At 36.9% G+C, this 24,013-nt stretch overlaps 1 protein-coding gene across 2 annotated transcripts in view; it reads left to right on the forward strand.

Annotated features, from left to right (window-relative positions):
* Positions 1-46: 46 nt before the first annotated feature.
* Positions 47-24,013, forward strand: part of GOLGB1 (golgin B1) — a 29,567-nt gene continuing 5,600 nt past the window's right edge. The window contains exons 1-5 of one of the 2 annotated variants that reach the window (XM_036218525.1): positions 47-5,513; positions 6,407-8,321; positions 15,062-15,240; positions 20,350-20,512; positions 20,710-20,847. In XM_036218525.1, the coding sequence (XP_036074418.1) occupies positions 325-5,513; positions 6,407-8,321; positions 15,062-15,240; positions 20,350-20,512; positions 20,710-20,847 (7,584 nt within the window). In that variant the 5' untranslated portion in view covers positions 47-324. The remainder of the gene's footprint in view (positions 5,514-6,406; positions 8,322-15,061; positions 15,241-20,349; positions 20,513-20,709; positions 20,848-24,013) is intronic. The other variant, XM_036218526.1, reaches the window with a different exon arrangement.

Here is a 24,013-nt window from a genome sequence, read left to right on the forward strand (position 1 = left end):
TCATTTTTAAGTAGTTCTTAAGAGAAACAAGTAGGTATTTTAATCTGAAGAAATAAAGTTTCCCAAGTAAGGAATATCTAGAAAACGAATTCCAGGTTTTCTTAGGTCTTATGAATGTGGTTTGACCTCAGGGCAGGATTGATAGGCTGTTCTCAGAGGTCCAATTTGGAAAATAAAAAAAAGTATTTAGCAGTTTTATTGTAGAAGAGAGGTTTGGACTAAAAAGTTTTAGGTTTCTGAAAGTGCACAAAATTCATTTTTTAGCTAGGCTCTTATAAAACATTTGATTAAAGCTTTTTCTTTCTTATTTTAAAACAGATCAGCATGGTTGATGTTACCAGGCTCAACGAGAGCAGCTCTTCTGCTGAGGAAAGTAGACAAGATGTTCTAGAGAACACTTTTTTTCAGAAACATAAAGAACTATCAGTTTTATTGTTAGAAATGAAAGAAGCCCAAGAAGAGATTGCTTTTCTTAAGTTGCAGCTCCAGGGCAAAAGGGCTGATGGGAACCCCAATGTCCTTGACCAGAAAGAAATGAAACAGATAGAGAGTGAAGGAATACCTCCAGTTAGGGTGAAAATGTTGCTTGAAGATACAGAGCAACATCTTCCCCCAATGTCAAATGAAGAGAGCAGTCTTCCAGCAATTGAAAAAGAAGAGCAGATGAGTATTGAACGTCAAAGTAGAATATCTGAGGAAACACCTTTAAATGACACTGGAATGGAATTGAAATCAACAAAGCAGGATGATGTTGATAAACCGCCTTCTGCTGTACCAGGTACTTGTCAATGTCACCAAGATGAATTGGAAAGACTAAACAGTCAAATTTTGGAGCTTGAGATTAACTTTCATAAAGCAGAGGAAACCTATGAGAAAAATTTAGATGAGAAAGCTAAGGAAATAAGCAGTCTAACCCAGGTGATTGAAGAGTTTAAGAAGAATGCCGAAGACACCAACAGTGTATACACTGCTTTGTATGAAGAAAGAGACCAGCTTCTCTCTCAGGTGAAGGAACTTAGTGTAGTAACAGAACTGAGGGCTCAGGTACAACAACTGGAAATAAACCTTGCAGAAGCAGAAAGGCAAAGAAGACTTGACTATGAAAGTCAAACTACTCATCATAACTTGCTTACTGAACAGATTCACAGTCTCAGCATAGAAGCCAAATCTAAAGATGTGAAAATTGAAGTTTTACAGAATGAACTGGATGGTGTACAGCTTCAGTTTTCTGAGCAGAGTACACTGATCAAAAGCCTGGAAAGCCAGCTGCAGAAGAAGGAAATTGAAGTACTTGAGGAGGCAGAACGTGTGAGGGATATCTCAAATAAGATGGAAGAACTTTCACAGGTTCTTTCACAGAAGGAACTTGAAATAGCAAAAATGGATCAACTCTTACTGGAGAAAAAGAGAGATGTGGAAACCCTTCAACAAACCATCGAGGAGAAAGATCAGCAAGTGACAGAAATCAGCTTTAGTATGACTGAGAAAATGGTTCAGCTTAATGAAGAGAAGTTTTCTCTTGGGGTTGAAATTAAGACTCTTAAAGAACAGCTGAATTTATTATCCAGAGCTGAAGAGGCCAAAAAAGAGCAAGTGGAAGAAGATAAAGAAGTTGTTTCTGGCCTTAAACATACTTATGATGAATTGAGCCCAGCAGGGCTAATAAGTAAAGAAGAGCTTCAGCGTGAATTAGACCTTGTAAAGAAAGAAAGTGAGCAGAGAAAGAGAAAGCTCCAGGCAGCTCTTATTAACAGAAAAGAACTTCTACAGAGAGTCAGTAAATTAGAAGAGGAATTGGCCAAAATGAAAGATGAATCCAAGAAAGAGATCCCAGTCAATGAGAGTGAGATTGAGAGGAGAGAAATGGAGGAAGATAAAGAAAGTAAAGAAGAGTCAGAAAAATGTGTGACTTCTAAGTGCCGAGAAATAGAAATTTCTTTAAAACAGACAATATCTGAGAAAGAAGTGGAACTAGAGCATTTAAGGAAGGATTCAGAAGAAAAGGCAGCAGCCAAAGAAGAGTTACAGGCTGTGATCAAACAGATGAATCAGAACTTGCAAGAGAAGGCAAATGAAATAGATTTACTCCAAGCAAAAATCACTGAACATCAAGCAATTATCCAGAAGTTAACCACAAGTAACAAGGATGCAGGTGATGGAGACTCAGCAGCTGTAAAAGAAACAGTTAGCAGTCAACCTCATGCTGATGGTATAGAACACTGGAAGCCAGAACTGGAAAAAAAGATATTGGCCCTTGAAAAAGAAAAGGAGCAACTTCAAAAGAAGCTACAGGAAGTACTAACCTCTCGCAAGGTGATTCTTAAAAAGGCACAGGAGAAGGAAAGACATCTTAGGGAGGAGCTAAAGCAACAGAAAGATAACTATAATCACTTGCAAGAACAGTTTGACAAGCAAAGCAAGGAAAATGAGAACATTGGATACCAGCTAAGGCAACTCCAGATTCAAATAAGAGAGTCTGTAGACAGAAAACTTCCAGACACTGACCAGGAGAACCCAAACTCTCCTGCGCAAGGTTTAGAAGAACCTTTATTCAAAGCCATGGAGCAGCAACCTGCCCAGCCTATTCCAGAGTCAAACTTGTTCCCGGACTGGCCTCATCCTAAGGATGTAAATGCTCTTCAGGACAATCCTTCTATTGTTCACATTAAGACCCAGCTCAAAGACATAGAGGCTGAGAAAGAGGAGTTAGAATTGAGAATTAGTTCTACAACAAGTGAACTTAATAAAAAATCAGAAGAGGTATTTCAATTACAAGAGCAGATAAATAAACAGGGTTTCGAAATCCAAAGTCTGAAGACAGCGTCTCATGAAGCTGAAGCTCGTGCAGAAAGCCTGAGGCAGAAATTGGAAAACAGTCAACTGGAAATCGCTGGGTTAGAACGTTTAAGAGAATTACAACCTGAACTAGATGAACTGCAAAAACTCATAAGCAAAAAGGAAGAAGAAGTTAGGTATCTTTCTGAACAGCTTGGTGAGAAAGAAGAAGTCCTTACTAAAGTACAGACAGAGATGGTAAAACAAGAGGATTTAATTAAGGCTCTGCATACACAGCTGGAAATGCAAGCCAAAGAACATGATGAGAAGATAAAGCACTTACAGGTGGAACTTTGTGAAATGAAGCAAAAATCAGAAGAGATTGGAGAAGAAAGTAAAGCAAAGCAACAAATACAGAGGAAACTGCAAGCCGCCCTCATTTCCCGAAAAGAAGCACTAAAAGAAAACAAAGGTCTACAAGAGGAGTTGTCTTTGGCCAGAGATACCATTGAACATCTCACAAAGTCTTTGGCAAATGTGGAAAACCAGGTTTCTGCCCAAAGTAAAGAAAAAGATATATTCTTAGAAAAGTTAGCTCTTCTTCAGGAAGAAAGAGACAAACTCATTACAGAAGTGGACAGATCATTAATGGAAAATCAAAATCTCAATGGCTCTTGTGAAAGTCTGAAATTTGCTCTGGAGGGTCTTACTGAAGACAAAGAAAACTTAGTGAAGGAAATTGAATCTTTGAAATGTTCTAAGATTGCAGAAAGCACTGAGTGGCAAGATAAACACAAGGAGTTAGAAAAAGAGTATGAAATTCTTCTGCAGTCCTATGAGAATGTTAGTAATGAGGCAGAAAGGATTCAGCATGTGATGGAAACTGTGAAGAAAGAGAAGCAAGAACTATATGGCAAGCTAAGAAGCACAGAAACAAACAAGAAAGAAATGGAAAAGCAGTTGGAGGAAGCACAACAGGAAATGGAGGAAATGAAAGAAAAGATGAGAAAGTTTGCTAAGTCTAAACAACAGAAAATCCTGGAGTTGGAAGAAGAGAATGACCGGCTTAGAGCAGAGGTACACCCTGCTGAAGGTTCATCTAAGGATTGTATGGAAGCACTTCTTTCTTCTAATTCCAGCATGAAGGAGGAACTAGAACAGGTCAAAACAGAGTATAAAACCCTTTCTAAGGAGTTTGAGGCTTTAATGACTGAGAAGGACTCTCTAAGTGTGGAAGTTCAGGATTTAAAGCATCAGATAGAAGGTAATATATCCAAACAAGCTAGCCTAGAGGCCATTGAGAAACATGATAACCAAATGCATATCACTGAAGGGGTAACACAGCCTGTCCCAGATGAGGCTAATGAGCAAGACTCTTTGAGTATGAGCATGAAACCTGAATATTCAGAATCCATTCTACCAGAGACCAGTGCCAAGCCTGATACAGGAGAGAATGTCAGCTCACGTGATGAAATTAATAACTACTTACAGCAGATCGATCAGCTCAAAGAAAGCATTGCTGACTTAGAGGAGGAGAAACAGAAAGAAAAGGAATTTAGCCAGAATTTAGACAATGAGAAAAATGCTTTACTGAGTCAAATATCAGCAAAGGATGGTGAACTAAAAATGCTTCAGGAAGAAGTAACCAAAATAAACCTGTTAAATCAGCAAATCCAAGAAGAACTTGTTAGAGTCACCAAGCTCAAGGAGACAGCAGAAGAAGAGAAAGATGATTTAGAAGAGAGGCTTATGAATCAATTAGCAGAACTTAATGGAAGCATTGGGAATTATTATCAGGATGTTACAGATGCCCAAATAAAAAACGAACTACTAGAATCTGAAATGCAGAACCTTAAAAAGTGTGTGAGTGAATTGGAAGAAGAAAAGCAGCAGTTAGTCAAGGAGAAAACTCAGGTGGAGTCAGAAATACGAAAGGAATATTTGGAGAAAATACAAGGTGCTCAGAAAGGACCTAGTAATAAAAACCATGCAAAGGAACTTCAGGAGCTGTTAAAAGAAAAGCAGCAAGAAGTAAAGCAGCTGCAGAAGGACTGCATCAGGTACCAGGAGAAAATTAGTGCTCTAGAGAGAACTGTAAAGGCCCTAGAATTTGTTCAAACTGAGTCCCAAAAAGATTTGGAGATAACCAAAGAAAATCTGTCTCAAGCCAGTGAACACCGCAAGAAGGCAGAAACAGAATTAGCCAGCTTCAAAGTACTACTAGATGACACTCAAAGTGAAGCAGCAAGGGTCCTAGCAGATAATCTCAAGTTGAAAAAGGAACTTCAGTCAAGTAAAGAATTAGTTAAAAGCCAAATGAAACAAAAGGATGAAGATCTTGAGCGAAGACTGGAGCAAGTAGAAGAGAAACACCTGAAAGAGAAGAAGAATATGCAAGAGAAACTGGATGCATCGCGTAGAGAAAAAGTCTACTTGGAAGAGACATTTGGAGAGATTCAGATTACTTTGAACGAGAAAGACAAAGAAGTTAAGCAACTTCAGGAAAACTTGGATAGTACTGTGGCCCAGCTTGCAGCTTTCACTAAGAGCATGTCTTCCCTCCAGGATGATCGGGACAGGGTAATAGATGAAGCCAAGAAATGGGAGAGGAAGTTCAGTGATGCTATTCAAACCAAAGAAGAAGAAATTAGACTCAGAGAGGAGAACTGCAGTGTTCTAAAGGATCAACTTAGGCAGATGTCCATCCATATGGAGGAACTGAAAATCAACATTTCCAGGTAAATGAGTAATAATTACTTTTGCTCTTCAAAAGATATTTGGAGGCAAGAAAGTCTCTAAACTGTCTCTTTTCCCTTTAATATTATGGGACTGATTTTGGCTTAAATTCCCCTAGAAGATGCAGTCTCTCGCTTGCACCTGCCCTCCTTCCCTCTCCCGCGCTCTCCCCCTCCCGCCTCCAGCCTTTTCTCTCTCTTTCTGTCTCCCTCTGCATATGGCTTTCAGCTACAACTCTATTAACATGAAAAAGTCACTTCTGCTTCTCTTGCCATCTTTCTAGATTTCCTAGACTATTTCTTTTGCATTTCCATTTCCACTACTCTTGTCTGAGTTTGTACCACAGTGTTCCCAAATTATTCCCTTTGCTTCCTAAATGTTATCCTCTTTGCTCTTCCTCATATTCCACATCAGTTCATACTGCATATGCCTGTTGAAGTTATTTTCCTCACACTCCAATTTTATATCACTTTTTAAATTCAAACACTAACCAGGTCTCCCACACTTTATACTCCTCTACTTCTAGTAGTATCCTTATGCTCTGAGATGGGTTTCCTTATTGTCTCTTACACCAAGATTGTTCCTTTAAGGAGCCAGATGTTAACTTGTCTAGAGCAAAGTAAAGCAATATAGGAGAAAGTAGTACTTTCTAGAGTGTACAAAACCATGTCACTAAAATAAGCAACATACTTTGGAGTTTTATAATTTAAATATATGAATCATTAGGTGCAGATACCATTAATACAAAGTATTCAATAGAACTAATATCTCTTCACTAAAAAGGTGAGCACCTTCAATTATGAATATTAATTCGTACATATGAGTACATGTTGTAGTATGTTTCTTAGGTATCAAGTTTTCCTTGAAACCTGCAATTTATGACCTTTTTTTCTAGGCTTGAACATGACAAGCAGATTTGGGAGTCCAAGGCCCAGACAGAGGTCCAACTTCAACAGAAGGTCTGTGATACTCTACAGGGGGAAAACAAAGAACTGTTGTCCCAACTAGAGGAGACTCAACAGCTATACCACAATTCTCAGAATGAATTAGCTAAATTAGAATCAGAACTTAAGAGTCTCAGAGACCAGACAACTAATTTAAATAACTCTTTGGAAAAATGTAAGGAAAATAAAGAAAATTTGGAAGGGATCATAAAGCAGCAAGAGGCTGATATCCAGAATTGTAAGTTCAGTTATGAACAGATGGAAACTGATCTTCAGGCCTCCAGACAACTGACCAGTAAACTACATGAAGAAATAAACATAAAAGAGCAGAAAATTATAAGCCTGCTTTCTGCCAAGGAACAGGCAATCCAAGTAGCTGTTGCTGAACTGCATCAGCAACATGATAAAGAAATTAAAGAACTGGAAAACCTGCTGTCCCAGGAGGAAGTAGAGAATATTGTCTTAGAAGAGGAGAACAAAAAAGCTGTTGACAAAACCAATCGGCTCATAGAAACACTGAAATCCATCAAAAAAGAAAACATGCAACAGAAGGCTCAGTTGAATTCCTTTGTTAAATCCATGTCTTCTCTCCAGGATGACCGAGACCGCATAGTAGGTGATTATCAACAGCTGGAAGAGAGACATCTCTCTGCAATCTTGGAAAAAGACCAACTTATTCAAGAGGCCGCTGCTGAGAATAATAAGCTTAAGGAAGAAATTCGATGCTTGAGAAGTCATATGGATGATCTTAATTCTGAGAATGCCAAGCTGGATGCAGAACTGATCCAGTATAGAGAAGACCTGAATCAAGTGATATCGAGGAAGGACTATCAGCAAAAGCAACTCCTTGAAGCTCAACTTCAGCAGAATAAGGAGCTGAAAAGTGAATATACTAAATTAGAAGAAAAGCTGAAGGAGTCTGAAGAAGCAAAGGAGAATCTGCAGAGGTCCTCTACTGCCTTACAGGAGGAGAAACAAGGTTTATCTAAAGAGATTGAGAGCTTGAAAGTATCTGTATCCCAACTGAAGAGACAATTAACAGCCTTGCAAGAAGAAGGCACTTTAGGACTATTTCAGGCCCAATTAAAAGTAAAAGAAGAAGAGGTACAGAGGTTAAGTACTACTCTTTCTTCTTCTCAAAAGAAAATTACAGAACTGGAAGAGGAATTGGTTCATGTTCAGATGGAAGCTGCCAAGAAGGTAGATGAAATTGAAGATAAAATGAAGAAAGAATTAAAGTATCTTCATCATGATGCAGGGATAATGCGAAATGAAACAGAAACAGCAGAAGAAAGGGTGGCAGAGCTAGCAAGAGATCTGATGGAGATGGAACAGAAATTACTCATGGTCACCAAAGAAAATAAAGATCTCACAGCACAAATCCAGTCTTTTGGAAGGTCTATGAGTTCCCTACAAAATAGTAGAGATCATGCCAATGAAGAGCTTGATGAACTAAAAAGGAAATATGATGTCAGTCTGAAGGAGTTGACACAGCTGAAAGAAGAACAGGGCCTCTTAAGCAGAGAAAGAGAGGTTCTTGTTTCTAAAGCTGCCTTTCCAGTGAATTCCACTGAGGATAACAGCTTGCCTCACCTTGAGAAACTTAACCAACAGCTTTTATCCAAAAATGAACAACTGCTTCACTTGTCCTCACAACTGGAAGATTCTTACAACCAAGTGCAGTCCTTTTCCAAGGCTATGGCCAGTCTACAGAATGAGAGAGATCACCTCTTGAATGAACTGGAGAAATTCCGCAAGTCAGAGGAAGGGAAGCAGAGGTCCGCGGCTCAGCCTACAACCAGCCCAGCTGAAGTACAGAGTTTAAAAAAAGCTATGTCATCACTCCAAAATGACAGAGACCGACTAGTGAGTGACTAGTTTTCTCTCTGATCTTTGAGAATTTTTGAACCTTTATTTAAGTTCATTTACATTTCTATAGAAAAGGATAAGCAGATTCTTACATAAGTAACTGGGCACTCTGGGGCAGTATTATATATGCCAGGGGTTCTGTTTGGTCTTAGAGAAACAGGAACATTATTTCAATTACTTTAAATCTACTATTACCATTATTTTTTAATTGCAGATTTCCTTTGCAAAAAACTCTCCGTTGTTTATAAAAAAGACTAAGAAATGGAGAGCTATTTTTTATATTATTACACACAACATACACTTAAATGTTTTCAGAATTTGTCATAGTTTTACTGAAAATATAGGAATCATTCACTGCCTTCCTATAGTTACAGTTTAGCAGTAGATTATCTCATAAAATTAGGAGTAAAGAGGACTCAGCTTGTCATATACATATGTATCCTAATTTGTCTAAAAAAGTTACATGTAAAAAGGGTTCATTTAAATAAGTTTAAAAGACTAAGAAAATCTTATTTGTAAACTGAACCATTGACCCACTTTAATACCCAACTTTTTTCAATCAGAGAGAAAGATGAGGACCTCTAATGCTTAACTTTGCTGCCGTTTGTAAGATCCGATAGTATAATCTAGGTCTTTTATTCCAAAAACTTCCAGGTCAGCAAGAATCAGAGGCAAAACTCGAACTATATGAGCCAAGCCAGGTTGTGAGGGGATTCTGCTTTGTGACATTCCTCTCTTCACTTTCTTGACAGTCTCTTAACTCTGTCAAGCCCATTGTACTTAGGCCAAAAAGGAAATAAATTAAGCTTTAAAATGCTGGATCTTTCCATTTAAAAAAGTGACCCATGCCCAGAATCTGAAAATTCTAGTTTTTAAGATTATCTCTAGTGAAAAGATCATTTCCCTTAACTGTAAAGTCTAATGCAAACTTTTCTTTTTCTTTGTAAGTAGTGTGTTCATTCATATTACACTTAACATCCAATATTTATAGACAGTCTTTTGTCTTTTGTATTCAACCAAGGCCACCTGTCCCCTTGCAGCTATGGCTTTGACACAATACAATTTATGTGTATTTGTTTATATTTTTAAAATAGTTTTCATTCAGCTGCCTTTGTCTTAGGAGCTTGACTTTTTGTAATTGCTTTCAGAATGCAAATGCTATAGGTTTTTATCAGGCAGTCTATACCTCAAAGCTATAATTTATAGCGTGCAGATGTTGATAATCTTTTAAGTCAAAATCTTTTTCTTGGAAGCTATTAGGATAGAATCTGAATTATCTATGTTTCAATCAGTAAATTGCTTTACTATTCTTATCTATTATACATACTAGGACTAAACTTTCTATCTCTCAACCCCAGTTCCACATTTTTGTCTGTTGGATATTTACAAGCCACGCCAGCTTTTAAAAATTTTCCATATTTCTATAACTCATAGTAATATTCCTTTGTTCCCTAAGGTTCATAACTGTGATTTTATTTCATTTAATCATCAAGGTCTTTGATTTCTTCGTTCATAATGTGCTTCAAATATCTTTTTCCTTTCCATCAACATCTTGGGGTAAGTCCTTAACACCTTACCTTTAAACTGTTATAATATTGCTGCTCCCATTTTGTCACCTTTCCACTTCATTGTATATATCACTGCTGAATAAATATTTCCAAAACTCTACTTTCTTAGTACTGCACTACTCAAAAACCTTGAAAAGTTGTACTATCTCTAGATGAGGCTTAGGAGTCAAACCTCTTAATCTGACAATTAGGACCCTATAATTTGTCTTTAGTTTTCTTTTCAGACTTCCCTTTTACTGTTCTCCCATTTTACTCTTCATTCCAGCCAAACTGATCTACTTATTATACAATAATTGTACTTAGTACTTACCCACATTACCATCCTGTCAATCAAAATGTCCTCTGAATTTTTCTTTTTTGGGGAAATATCTCTCTCTTTAAAAGTCATCCTAGAGCTCACATCCTCTGGTCACATTTCCAAATCACTTAATTGTCTATTACCTTATATTTGTACTTCCCTAGTACTTTTCATTCGTCCCATAATGCCTTGTTTGTGTACATGTCTATGTGTGTTTAATTTCTATATACTTATTTTTTATTTCCCCAATTAGATTGTAAGCTTCTGGTAATGTCATGTCTTATACTTGCTTGTATTTTCCATGGTCTTTAGCATAAAGGTAATTAATTAATCATATGATAGACAACCAGTTGTTGGTCATTCCCTATATTTGTGATTGTTACTGAAAACACTATTTTCTCCATTTTGTAAAGGTGTCATGTAGGGGAGTTATGAAAACTTTTGAGACTGAAGCTTTTACGTCTGCCATGAAAGAATCATAAAGCCTAGGCAGGATTATAAATAACATTGAAGACCTGATAGCGTGACTCATTGATACTACATCCATGGCTCACTGCTGAGGCCCTTCTGCGTACTTTCTAAATGCATTGTTATCTGTCTATCATCCCTTTCCATATATATTGTTCTCAGTCTGTCTCATGAGCATTGAAGTTTCTAGTTTCTCAATCATTGGTTGCTTGTGTGATAAATATGGGAGATACCATGTATTTCAACCTTTATTGATTTAAATATTCAGCCTAAGCCAGCAGTGTATCACCTCTGCCTACACTACTCTCCCTTTCTTTGAGGACCAACCCAGAGATAATTTAGGTCTGAAAGAGACTTAGGTCTCTTCTTTACTTGGTCAAGGGGAAGTTTCCAAAAAAACAGTCTGAGGGCTCAAGTGGCAGGATTTAGCCCAAGAGATTCTATTAGAGCATAACAGACAACTCTGAAAACATTCTGGAGTTTTCATCTGCCTATTTGCCTAAACTTCCTTAGGACTTTCCCAAAGTAAATGAAGCACAATTTCTACCTAAAGAGTGGAGAGCAAATCTCTAGCAGTGCCTGAATTTGTTTATATTCCATTCTGAAAATGACTTGAAGTAGCATATTAAAATATGAACAGTTTTTCAAGATACAAGAACTGTGAAGGAAGAAAAAATGAGGACAGAAGAGAAAAAGATTTAATCGGAATAAGTTTAGTGTTCCAAGGAGATGTCACACTGTCTTCTACTCTTTGTTAGAACAATGAGCCACTAATTGCTCTGGGCCTTCTGGCAGCCATCAGAAATAGGGAATTAAAAAACCATGTACATGAATTGAAGTGTCCATATTTTAGGAAAGGGGAAGAAAAAAAATTACTTGTTCAGTATAAGAATAGTTATTTTTTAAGTATTGAGGCCTACAAAAAATTTCTTCTCTATTTCCATAGAGAAGACACTATGCAGCTGTGAGACACCCTTTATTTTACTTCTCTATAGTAAATATAGTAATATGTCTTACTATTAAAAATGTTTTACATTTTCTGATGGTGTGGTCTATTCCAAGGATAACATTTAGAGCATCTGAACTAGAGGAGTGAGTTGATTGCATTAAGAATATATATTTTTTGCTTTCAAATAAAAAAACAAACAAACATGTTTTTATCTTATTAGTGAGTCACTAAATTCTACAGTGTTCAGTAAGAAAAACAAACAGTAGCACCCTCAACCCTGTTTCTCTCTCTCTGAAGGCAGTTTGTTTTTAGATTATTATTTCCTTAGTATCTAAATATCATGCTTATAGTGCATCTTGGTTTTTCATTCTTCGTATTAGTTATCAATTCTTTTATGCCAATAGGATTTAGTTCTCTTTACTCCCTTTGCTTCTACAGTATGTACATATGTATATACATGTACACATTTCACACACATACATGGATGTGCAATTTTAATATACAGCTCCTCCCTTCTCCTGATGTAATTTAATTTTAATTTTGGTTAAATCAATATTCCGTGCTTACGTTTTTATGACAACAAATGATATTATATCTACAAAAGATGTGTTACTTTTCCTTAACATCTTTGTTTTTCTTAGAGTTAATAACTGGTTTTGTTATTGTTACTTACTTAGTTTTCTTTGTATTTATCAATATAATTTAAACCAGGACTGCTGTTTATCCACATCTCTCAAGATGTTTATTTTTAAAAATTTCATCTTCATGAAGAAAATTCTCCTGGAGTCTCTGACTTGCTCTTATATGGATAGTTGCCCTGTACTCCTAGGACACAGTTTTCATCCTAGAATATCTCCTTTTACCTTTCTCCTTTATTAGATCTTCTGTTCCTTATATTCCATGTCTGCCTTGCCTTGGTTTTGTGCCATCATTTTGATGGCATAAATCATTCAGTAGCTCTCTAAGATATGTAGGTGGTAAATTTATTGAAAATATCGTTTCATCTCTCACACATGATAGTTTGGCTGGATACAGAATTCTAGGCTGAAAATAATCTCTCTTCAAAATTGTGAAGTCTTTGGTCTGTTGCTTTTTAGCTTACATTGTGGTTCAAGGTCCAAAGCTACTCATTCTTGATCCTTTGTATGTGAGCTGTTTCTCTCTCTCTCCTCTTTCATCTTTTATCTCTTGTTTCTCGTCTCTCCTTTCTGTCTCTGGAAGTATATAGGATCTCTTAGTCTCTGTGTTCTGAAATTTCATGATAATGTACTTTTTGGTTTCAGTCTGTTTTCATTCATCATTCCGTCTAGTCTTTGGAATATAAGAATTCATACTCGTCAAATTTGGGAAATCTTTTTATGTCTTACTATTCTTCCCCTCGCCCCCATTCTTTTTCTTGGTTGTCCTTTTTCTGAAAATCCTATTATTTAGAATTATGATCTTCTGGATTAGCTCTATAATTTTCTTGCCTTTTCTATTCTTTTTGCTATTATTTGGGAAGATTTCCTCATCTGCATCTTTTGAACTCTATACAGAGGTTTTCTTTTTTGCTATCATGTTCCTAATTTCCAAGGATTTTTTTTTTTTTTTTTTTTTACTTTTCCTTGTCTCATGGATATATGCTCTTATCTCTCCAAGAACAGTCATGGTAGTTTTGTTCTTTGAAGTTTTCTCATAATGATTTTTTCTTTATAATTATTTGTTTCTGCTCTCACATTTCTAATTTCCAATGTTCTCTCTTAAATCTTTAAGTATATTACATTTTTCCTCCGCTGAACTCCTTCAAATTACTCTCCTAGTTTCTTTTCATCTCTGCTTTAATATTAGCCATTATTCAGGTGAGGGTTAATCCTTGGCTTACTCTTCCTGTTTAAGGGTAGGGTCTAAAAAGCTTATGGGTGGAGCTTACCAATTCTCAGTTTTATTGCAGTATGATCATGCTTGAGGATAGTGCCCATGTTGATGTCTTTAGTTCCTCTGGGTCCAGTCAGACTTTCTAGAGAAGACTTTTCATTTCCTGCATGGAAGGTAGAGACCTGTATGCAAGCACTCTCCAAGCTGAGTAGAGGAAAGGCTTTAAGCATTCAGAAAGCATACATTCACTTGCTCACCCTTGCTTTAGAACAATACCCTTATTTTCAGTTGTACCTGTTGTTCCATCATCCAGAAACACTTCTGTTACCTTTTCCAGAGAATAAAACTCTAGTTGTCTGTTGGGGTAACAAAAAGAGCAGAGCTCCAGAGGGTACCTAGGGATGCAGTTATTTCTTAAGCAGCTTTCATCTAATCCTCCTTATTTCAGCTACCACCTCCTCCCTACCCCCATCACTATCTTTTCCAGAGGTACCTGGTGCTGTTAATCCCTGAGACTTTTGAAGATTCTGCAGAGTAAGTTCTATTGGTTCTTGGCTTTCCCTACTGCCAGCTTAAGATTTGGCTTTCCCTGATCTGTTAAGTCATTTACCACTTATGCATCTGCTTTTCAGCTTCCAAAATTAATTTTGTTGCTGCTGACCCCTCTCTTGTTCCTTCTGTTCTTGTGTTTTATGCTTTAAAAAAATAATGTCTTTATTATAGCCTTAGTAATGTTTCCAGAGTGGGTGAAATAGATGTGTGTTCAAGGCACCCGTTTTTACCCAGATGTCCTGATGTTATTTCTTACTACCAAGATTTTAATGAGTATTAGGAATAAAGAGTTTGAAAATATATCTGGACTATAAATGGGCAGTTTTGCTAATTAAAGGCAAGTCCATCATCATCATTATCATCATCATCATCATCTTCATCACTAACTTTATGTGTGTAACACATTGTTTTTATTTCTCATTATCTTATGAGAGGCACTATAATTATCTTCAATTTATAAGTGAGAGAAATTAAAGCTTAGAGAGTGTGAGGAACATGCATAAGGTCACACGACCTACATGGGTAGGATTACTGACTCCAAAGCCTAAGTACTCTTAACCACTGGGCCTGGGCATCATTGCCTTCTTCATAATCAATGTCAGCTAAGCTAGAGTTAATGTTGACCTCCAAATGAGGAAGTTTAGAAGCCTAACCAGGGCACATGGCTAAATAGGAAGCCAGTCTATGTTTACACTTTTTGTTCTAGGGAGTTACCACTCACAAAGAAGCTGTAGGTCCCTTATGTCTATCCCATGACAGAGTTGTAGATGGAGAGTCAACTTAAAGACCTTGGGAGCAGGGACCCGGGGTAGAAGTTGCAGGAATGGTCAGACCCTGCAGCCTCAATGGCAGCTTTGTGAGGTGATTCCCACCAGCCTGGCTGCATGTATTTCACCATTTTAGAGAGTCACGCTGCAGTAATATGTCAATAGACTGTTAGGTGTTGGTAGTCTCTTGTGGTGTCTGACTGAGTAGGGAGCTGTTGATGACTTATAGCCAGATGAATGTGATGTGATGAATTACCCTTTTACTTTCCCTTTGGTTAAAGCTGAAAGAATTGAAGAATCTGCAGCAGCAGTACTTACAGATTAACCAAGAGATCACTGAATTACGTCCACTGAAGGCTCAACTTCAGGAGTATCAAGATAAGACAAAAACATTTCAGATTATGCAAGAAGAGCTCAGGCAGGAAAACCTCTCCTGGCAGCATGAGCTGCATCAGCTCAGGTATGATAATCACTGCTTTTTGAACCTTTTTTTTTTTCATTTTTCTTTTTAACTTTGTCATGAAATAGAAATATATAGGAAGTTGCAAAATAGTGCATAGGGCTCTCATGTACCTACACCCAGTTTCCTCCATTGATAACATCTTACATAACTGTAGTACAATATCAAAACCAGGAAACTGACATTGCTACACTTCAAAGACCTTATTCAGATTTCACCAATTTTACATTCATTCGAGTATATTTGTATAGTTCTATGCAATTTTATCATACATGCCAATTCATGTAACTACCACCACAACCCAACTAAACAACTGCTCTCACCACAAATATGTCCCTTGTGCCACTAGTTTATAGCCACACTCTTTCCCCTCTCTTCCACTCCCTCATGCCTAATCTCTTCTCCATGTCTATAATTTTATCATTCTGAGATTGTATTATAAGTAGAGTCATATATAGTATGTAACCTTTTGAGATTAGCTTTTTATTCCTTAATGCCCTTGAGCCCCATCAACTTTGTTGTCTGTATCAGTAGTTCATTCTTTTTATTGACAAATGGTATTCCATGATAAGTGTACTGCTGTTAACCATTCACCCATTGAAGGACATGAGTGTCGTTTCTAATTTTTAGCCATTATAAACAAAGCTGCTATGAGCATTTGTGTTTAGGTTTTTATATGGACAATAAGTTTTTACTTCTCTGAGATGATTAATTGCCCAGGAGTGCAAATACGAGGCTATTTGGTAAGTAATGTTTAGTTTTTTAAAAAACTGCAAAACTGTTTTAGAATGACTGTACTATTTTATATTCCTACCAGCAATATATGAGTGATCCAATTTCAGTATCAAATGCTACATCCTCATCAGCATTTGATATTGTAACTATATTTTAGTTGATTTTAATAGATATATAATGTGGTTTTAATTTACATAATGGTTAATAATGGTGAACATCTTTTTATGTGCTTATTTGACATCCATATATCCTTTTTGATGAAATATTTGTTCATGAGTTTTGTCCATTTTCTAATTGGGTTGTTAATTTTTTACTGTTAAATTTCGAGAGTTCTTTATGTAGTCTAGATACAAGTTCTTTGTCAGATATGTGTTTTGCAAATATTTTCTCCCAATCTTCAGGTTATTTTTTCATCCTTCTGAACAAGGTCTTTTTAGTCTTGATGAAATCCAGTTTATTTATTATTTTTCTCTTTATTCAGATTCAGTAATTTTTTTCTCATATCTTCAAGTTCACGGAAGATATGAGTTTCCTTCATCATCTCTATTCTGCTATTGAGCTCATCGAGTTAGTTTTTATTTTGGATATTGTATTTTTCAGTTCTAAAATCTCCATTCAATGCTTCTTTATATGCTCTATTTCTTTGCTGTAGCTTTCTCTATTTTCATCTGTTTCCAGTGTGTTAGTAATTGCTTGTTGAAACATTTCTATGATGGCTGATTTAAAATCCTTGTCATATAATTCCCACAACATCTGTGTCATCTCCGTATTCTATAGTCTGTTGATTTTCTTGTCAATCAAGCTCTGATTTCCCTTAGAAAGTGACATCCTTGGTTCTTAGTGTGGTGAGTTCAGTTGTATTCTGAACATTTTGGAAATTATGTTACAAAACTCTCAGTCTTATTTAAATCTTCTGCCTTAGTGGAATTCCACTAACCCCAGCAGGGAAAGAAGAACACTGCCGCTTTACCGCCAGGTGAAGGGTGAAGTCCACTGGGCTCCCCAGTTAGCCTCCATTGATACCTCAGAGGGAAGAGGCACCCTGAGACTGACAGGAAGAGGTGGATGTTCTTCTGGCTCTCTATGTGTATTCCAACGACAGCACAATTAGTGGGGAGGGTTGCTTCATCACTTTTAGGTGAGAGAAGTCGTCCAAGCTCCACACATGGCCTCTGTCGATACCACTGGAAGCTGTGGAGAGGGCCGCCTCATTATCAGAGGGCAGTGGTGAAAACCCAAGCTCCCCACTCAGTCTCCACTGACACTGCAGAAGAGTGTTTAAGGAGGGGGACCTTGTTACCTAGGTAGTGCCCAAAGTCCAAACTTCCCCCTTGGCCTCTTCTGATACTGCCTTTGTAGGGACAGGGAGGAATGCTTCATTACTTTGTTATGGGTAGAGGTGGGTGTCCAGGTCTCACTTTCTCCATTGACACCACAGTAGGGGTGGGGGCAGTCAGAGAGAGGCAGGTGACCCTTGACCACTAGGTGGTCATGACAGTCTAGGGTACACACTTGGCCTCTTCTGATACCACCCAGCAGAGAGGGTGAGGTGTACCTAGTTACCTCCAGGCAAGGTTGTAACTAGTCAGTTCACTAGGATTTTGTTAATGGAGATGGAAAGGTACGGTGGTTTTTCCTTCTTTAGCTGAATATCTAAGACTTCCTATCTTTTGCTTTTGAAATCTTGGGAGAAATGAGCTTCTCAACCATGAAAAAGCTGGAATATCTTATTCAAGATTCTGTTGCCTTTGGGGTTGGCTTATCAGGAGAGCCTTGATTTATATTCTAACCTTTCTCTTCTGTTTATGGCTACTGGTTTGCTTATTTTCCTTTGATTTTGTGCTCTCTTACTTAAGGGATAACTGTGGTATAGCCTTTTTAATGATTAAGTTCTATCAAGTAATAAAGTTTATTCCTTAGCCTTCATTCTCTATTGCTGGCCTCTTTCCACATCATAACTACTTGTCCATTCTTTCAAAATAATGGCAGCTTGAAGTTTTTTATAGAAGACGGTGATCTTTCTCATACATTCTCACTCTTACACTCCTTTCTTGTTCTCTTTCACTTGTCACAAACAAATATCAAAGAAAATGTTTAGAGAAGTCCTTTTACGTATTTTTATTCCCAGGGAACAAAAATTTGTATTTCCAGAGAGCAAAAATACTTTTGCATATAGTAGCTTTGTAATGAAAAATTTATGTTAGTTTTTAAGTTTTAGCTCAGCCTTTTTGAAAAAATTTTAACTGTAATCCAAGTTACCTCTTAACTGAGCAAGAGTACTTCATAACAGGTGTATATCAATTAGAAAATTACCTTATTTCTAGAGAGAAAGACAAAAAAAAGTCAGATGCAATTTGAATGAAATCTTCTATTATTGAAAAAAATAGAGACATTAGTACTACAGAAGGTGAAGAGAAACTGCAGAAATTTGCTTACAATGCTAATGAATTTTTTCAGAGCATAGGGAGAAGTAGAACTAAAGATCATGACAGAAAACCAGTTTTTGTTAGCACTAAAGAAAATTAGCTGCAGTCAATCAAACAGAAGCCTCCCTATTGGTCACATTCAGGGAATAAATGAGGAGAAATAGCAGTAGCTAATATTTATTGAGTAATTATTGAGTGATGATAATGTGCCAGGCTCTGTATTTGGTTCATGACATATAGTAACTCATTTAACCCTAACGGTAATCCTAAGCAGTAGAGTTTATTCTTATTTTACCAAAAGGCTCAGAGAGATTAAATAAATTTTACTCAAAGTGCATGACAGAGCTAGTGTTTGAACCCTGGTCCTTCAGACTCTACAGCTACATTTTCATAGCCATGATGTTATACTATGTGATGGACAGTGCAGCCTTTCTGAAGAATTACAGTGGTTTCTCACTGCTTATAGAGTAAGCTTTTTTTTAGCATGCTATTCAATGCCCTACTTCATCTGATTTACTTCTTCATTTCCTACCCTGTTCACCCTATACACTGTCTACTACAACCAATTTGAAATTCGCTGTATACATTCATTTTTGTGCCTTTTACTCAGTTTGTTTCCTGAATCTGGAATACTTTTTCCATTCTGGAAATCTGATTCATTGTTTAAGGTTCAAACCAAAGGCCAACTAATTCTGTTAAATGTTCCCAGTCATTCCAGCTGAATTTCTTTTTAAAAAAAAAAAAAAGTTTTTAAACTTTTTATTGAAGTATAACATACATATAATATAATGCACAAATCTTAAGTTTACAGCTTGATAAATTTTCATTAATTGAACACCCCATATAATGAGTCCATATCAAGAAACATTATTAACATTATTTGTGAAGTATACTTCAATAAAGCTGAAAAACATAAAATTAAAATTAAAAAAAACTTTTACACCCAAGAAATAACCTTTCATGTCTCCTCCAAGTCACTATTTACCCAAAGAATAAACACTATTTCTGATTTCTCACACTAAACTTTTGTTTTTAAGTATAGTTAGTATACAACAATATATTACTTTTCAGGCAATTAGACATTTATGTACCTTACAGTGTGGTCACCACACTAAGTCTAGTAATCATCTGTCATTATGCTAGTTTTTCACAATATTATTGACTATATTCCCCTTCACATTTTTTACCCATCTCCCACCCTTCTTTCCTCTGGCAGCTATCAGTTTGATCTCTGTTTCTATGAGTCTGTTTTTGTTTTTGTTATTTAGAATCTACATATAAGTGAAACCATAGGCATTTGCCTTTCTCTGACTTATTTCACTTAGCATAATACCTTCCAGGTCCATCCATGTTGCAGATGGCAAGATTTCATTCTTTTTTATGGCTGAGTAATATTCCATTGTATATATGTACCACATCTTCTTTATCCATTCATCTGTTAATGGACACTTAGGTTGCTTCCATATCTCAGCTATTGTAAATAATGCTGGAGAGAACTTAGGGGTGCATATATCTTTTTAAATTATCATTTTCTTTTTCTTTGGATAAATACCCAGAAGTGGAATTGCTAGGTCATATGGGAAATCTATTTTTAATTTTTTGAAGAATCTCTATAGTGTTTTGCATAGTGATTGCACCAATTTGCAGTCCTCCAACAATGCACAAAGGTTCTGTTTTCTCTACAACTTTGCCAACACATGTGAATTGTTGACTTTTTGCTAAAAGTCATTCTGACTGGTGTGAGGTTGTGTCTCATTGTGGTTTTGATTTGCATTTCTCTGATGGTTGTGATTTTGAAATTCTTTTTTTAGTTCTGCTTATAATATAAATTATACTCTGATTATTTATTTACTATATCTGTACAGCCAGTGATACTGGTTTGAAGATGGTATTATTGATCTTTGTCTCAAGTATATTTTTGCCTGTTATTATTTCATTTTTTTTCTAGGATGGAGAAGAGTTCCTGGGAAGTTCATGAGAGGAGAATGAAGGAGCAGTATTTTATGGCTATCTCAGATAAAGATCAGCAGATCAGTCATCTGCAGAATCTTATGAGGGAATTGAGATCTTCCTCCCAGACTGAGGCTCTCAAAGTACAGTACCAAAGGCAGGTGAGTAATTTCAATGCCGATTGCTTCTTGAGATAACCACTACCAAAGAAGCATCATCTTCCTGCAAGCTAAGCACCTATATGTCACCATTAGGCAAGCCATTTTCTGACTTCCTATGAGATAGGTAGGGGTTTTGGAGGGAAGGAATGAAGCATGAACAGTCTTATAGAATTTCATCAGTGTTTGTATCTTGGCAGGCATCCCCAGAGATATCACTTTCCCTAGATGGATCTCAAAACCTAGTTTATGAGACGGAACGTCTAAGGACTCAGCTCAATGACAGCTTAAAGGAAATTCACCAAAAGGAATTAAGAATTCAGCAACTGAACAGCAAGGTAAGTGTTTCCTGCTAGACTGAAATTCAATTTCTTATTTCCATGACTGGAAGAAAGAGGGTAAGTAGAAGCTGATGAAGCCTGTGCTCCAGCTGTAGTGTGACCTAGTGTGCAGGGGCATTTCCTTTTTCTCACCCTTGGAGAGTCTTTGGGAATGATTTGGAGAAATCCATTCGGTAAGAGTTAAAAATCCAGCTGCTTTAGAAAACCTACCTCCCCATCATTGTCTCCCTAGATGTATCACTTGTTAGTAATATTAAGTCACTCCCCACAAATCTTCCAAGTTTCTCTGTATTTCACCCAGTGCACAACAGGGAAGAGTCTCGGGAAAGAGGAGTGAGGCTTTTCAGATGTGATTACATAACAGGTAGGGGTGGAGGTCTGCTCTCTATTACACTCTGTTCGTGGGCTTCCTCATTGTGTATCTTATGTTTTGGAACTGAATAAGCCAGCTTGCTTTTCCCCAAACCCCAGCCTTGCCACTCCAGACACCCTAGGGAAGCATGTTGGAGTAGATGGGACCTGTTTCTACAAGGAAGTGCCGTCTGGGCCATAGAGCAAAGGCCAAGGCAAGATTAAAGAAAATTCTTCTTGGGTGCCTTCACACATCTCTATCTTCATTACTCATCCATTCTTGCTTTTCTTCCTCTTGTGCCCACCTCCCCTCCCCCACTCCCTATGAATCATACTCCTATTGCTCTCTGACTATTCAAAGTACTCTCTAGTGGCACATTCCCTAGTTCTGCCTTCTTCAGAGGAACCCAGCTGGGTAGTTTTATATTAGAACTAGAGGGGATTTAAGAGATCATTTAGACTCTGGAGTCTAAAAATTGGCTTTATGGAGAGCTGTGAACATCCAAAAATTATATATATGGTGTGTGCACATGCATGCATATGTGTAAGTTTCTCATCACAAGAAGTCATCGGTTCACCAAGGGATCTGTGATCCAAAAATGATAAAATCAGTGTTTTTTTCCAAAGGTGAGGAAACTAAGGCTCAGAGGCATTAAATAACTTCCCTAAGGTATTAGAAGGAGGTCAGTCTGAGATAAACGTGATATTGTATATGGAAAAGCACAGTGCCTGGCTTATATAGATAGTATTCTTTTTTGAGAAGTTACTTTTAAAATGTTGCTAAATTCAACTAATTGACTCAGAAGCGTCAGAGACTGAACACTGTTGACTTTGGCACAGAAATTTGCATTTTTTTTATGTTTGTTGATCCAAATGAATTGATAAAATTGTAGACCCTTTGTTGAGGGAATTGTCTGGGAGTTTTCAGTGGGGCTCCAGAGCAGCTACTTCCCAGTTCCCCTGCCAGCTAGTCAGCCATTTTCAGGAAGTTTTGCCTTTCATAGCTCTGGAACACCTCTTTTTTCCATAAACTAGAACCCATCTCAACCCCATTATATTTGCTCTCATGAACATTGTACTGTGACTCTCTCTGGACAATAACCTTGCTAAGTCAGTATTGTAAACTGCAATTCAGAGCTATTAGTAGCTGATGAAGTCATTTTAGTGGATAGCAAAAACTTTACCATAAATGTTTTATTGAAGTAAAACATACAGAAAAGGACTCCAATCATAAATACAGCATGGCCTATTTTCACAAAATGAAGACACCTGTGTAACCAGCACCGCGCTCAAGAATTAGGAAATACCAGAACCCCAGAAGTCCCTTATGTCCTATTCACTGCCAACCCCTTAGAACTACATATAAGTGGAATCATATTTTTTCTTTTGTGTTGCTTTAATTATTTTGTGAGATTCATCCATGTTGTTGTGTATGTTGTGATTTTCCAATTCTGTTATATGTAGTATTGCATCATAGGCATACACCATAATTATTCTACTGTCGAATGATTTTGAGTTTTTTTTCCATTTGGGAGATATTACAAACAGTAAAGAGTGTTTTTTTGTGTGTAAAAATAAAAGAGATAGGAAATATATATGTGCACATATGTATTATATAATAAACAGCGTATCTTGTTTTCAGAAACTTTAGTTTCAGTTATGTAATTTGCTTACTGGTTTCTGAGTCATAAAATTGTGGGTATTTTTTTTTTTTTAGCAGCTTTATTGAGAGATATTTCACATACCCCTTAAAGTATGAAAAACATTGCTTTAGGTCGTTGTCATTCTCAATAACATAGTTCTTCCTTTAGAACTCAGCTGTAAGAAAGGTATCTACATCTTTGGCATCATTCCTTCATTTACTCATCAAGCAAATAACTAGTTGCCTTGTATGAGTCTGGCCATATGCTAGATATTTAGGATACATATGGCCCCTCACAGAGCTTTCAGCCTGGTGAGCTTAGAGCCTTACTCTAAATGGGACCCAGCTAACTAGAAGAATTGCTTCATGGGCCCTAGTAGGTGGACTGTCAGCATAGAATGGCTCCATTCCAAGCCACTGTCCTGATTCTTTCCATAGATGCTCAGACTTTATATATATTAGTACCAGCACGGTTGGATGTTTGTATATAACGCAAACTTGAAAACATGAAAGGAATGATTATTGGTATAAGGTAGTCTGGATTGTTCCCTCCTATTCCACTCTTGTAAGTGTAGATATGGTGAAAAATATTAGCTTATGAGCTAGAGCAGAGATCAGCAAACTTTTCCTTAAATACCTAGATAGTAAATATTTTAGGTTTATAGGCCATACCATCTCTGTTACAACTACTCAGCTCTGCTGTTGTAGCACAAAAGCAGCTGTAGATGATACATAAACCAATAAGATAGTTACGTTCCAATTAAACCTAATTTACAAGAGGCAGAAGAGCCTGGGTCATAGTTTGCCAACCCCCAAACTATACAGGGATGCATGTTTATCTCAGAAGAATGCAAGCCTTATAAAGGTGGTTTGTTAGAGGTTGGCTTATTGTAAATAATTAAGACTTCTCTAGTTAACGGGATTTTGCTTCCAATGAGTTTTACAAGTCTGTCCTTTCTCCCTAGATCTGCCTAAGAAAAAAAGTGTTAGGATATTTGACACTAAAGGATTTTTTTGTTTTGTTTCGGTATGGTTTGGGTTGTTCACTGTGTCTAGGAAAATTAACTTCTGTTAAGAGAGGATCATGTTTCTACCTGTGAGAGTATATATTCCTAATATACTTTCTTACATGTACATAAGCATATTAGAATTTATTCTTTTTTCCCCTTC

The sequence above is a fragment of the Rousettus aegyptiacus genome, unplaced genomic scaffold (assembly GCF_014176215.1).
Source record: "Rousettus aegyptiacus isolate mRouAeg1 unplaced genomic scaffold, mRouAeg1.p scaffold_m13_p_4, whole genome shotgun sequence".
Classification (NCBI taxonomy): Eukaryota; Metazoa; Chordata; class Mammalia; order Chiroptera; family Pteropodidae; genus Rousettus; species Rousettus aegyptiacus.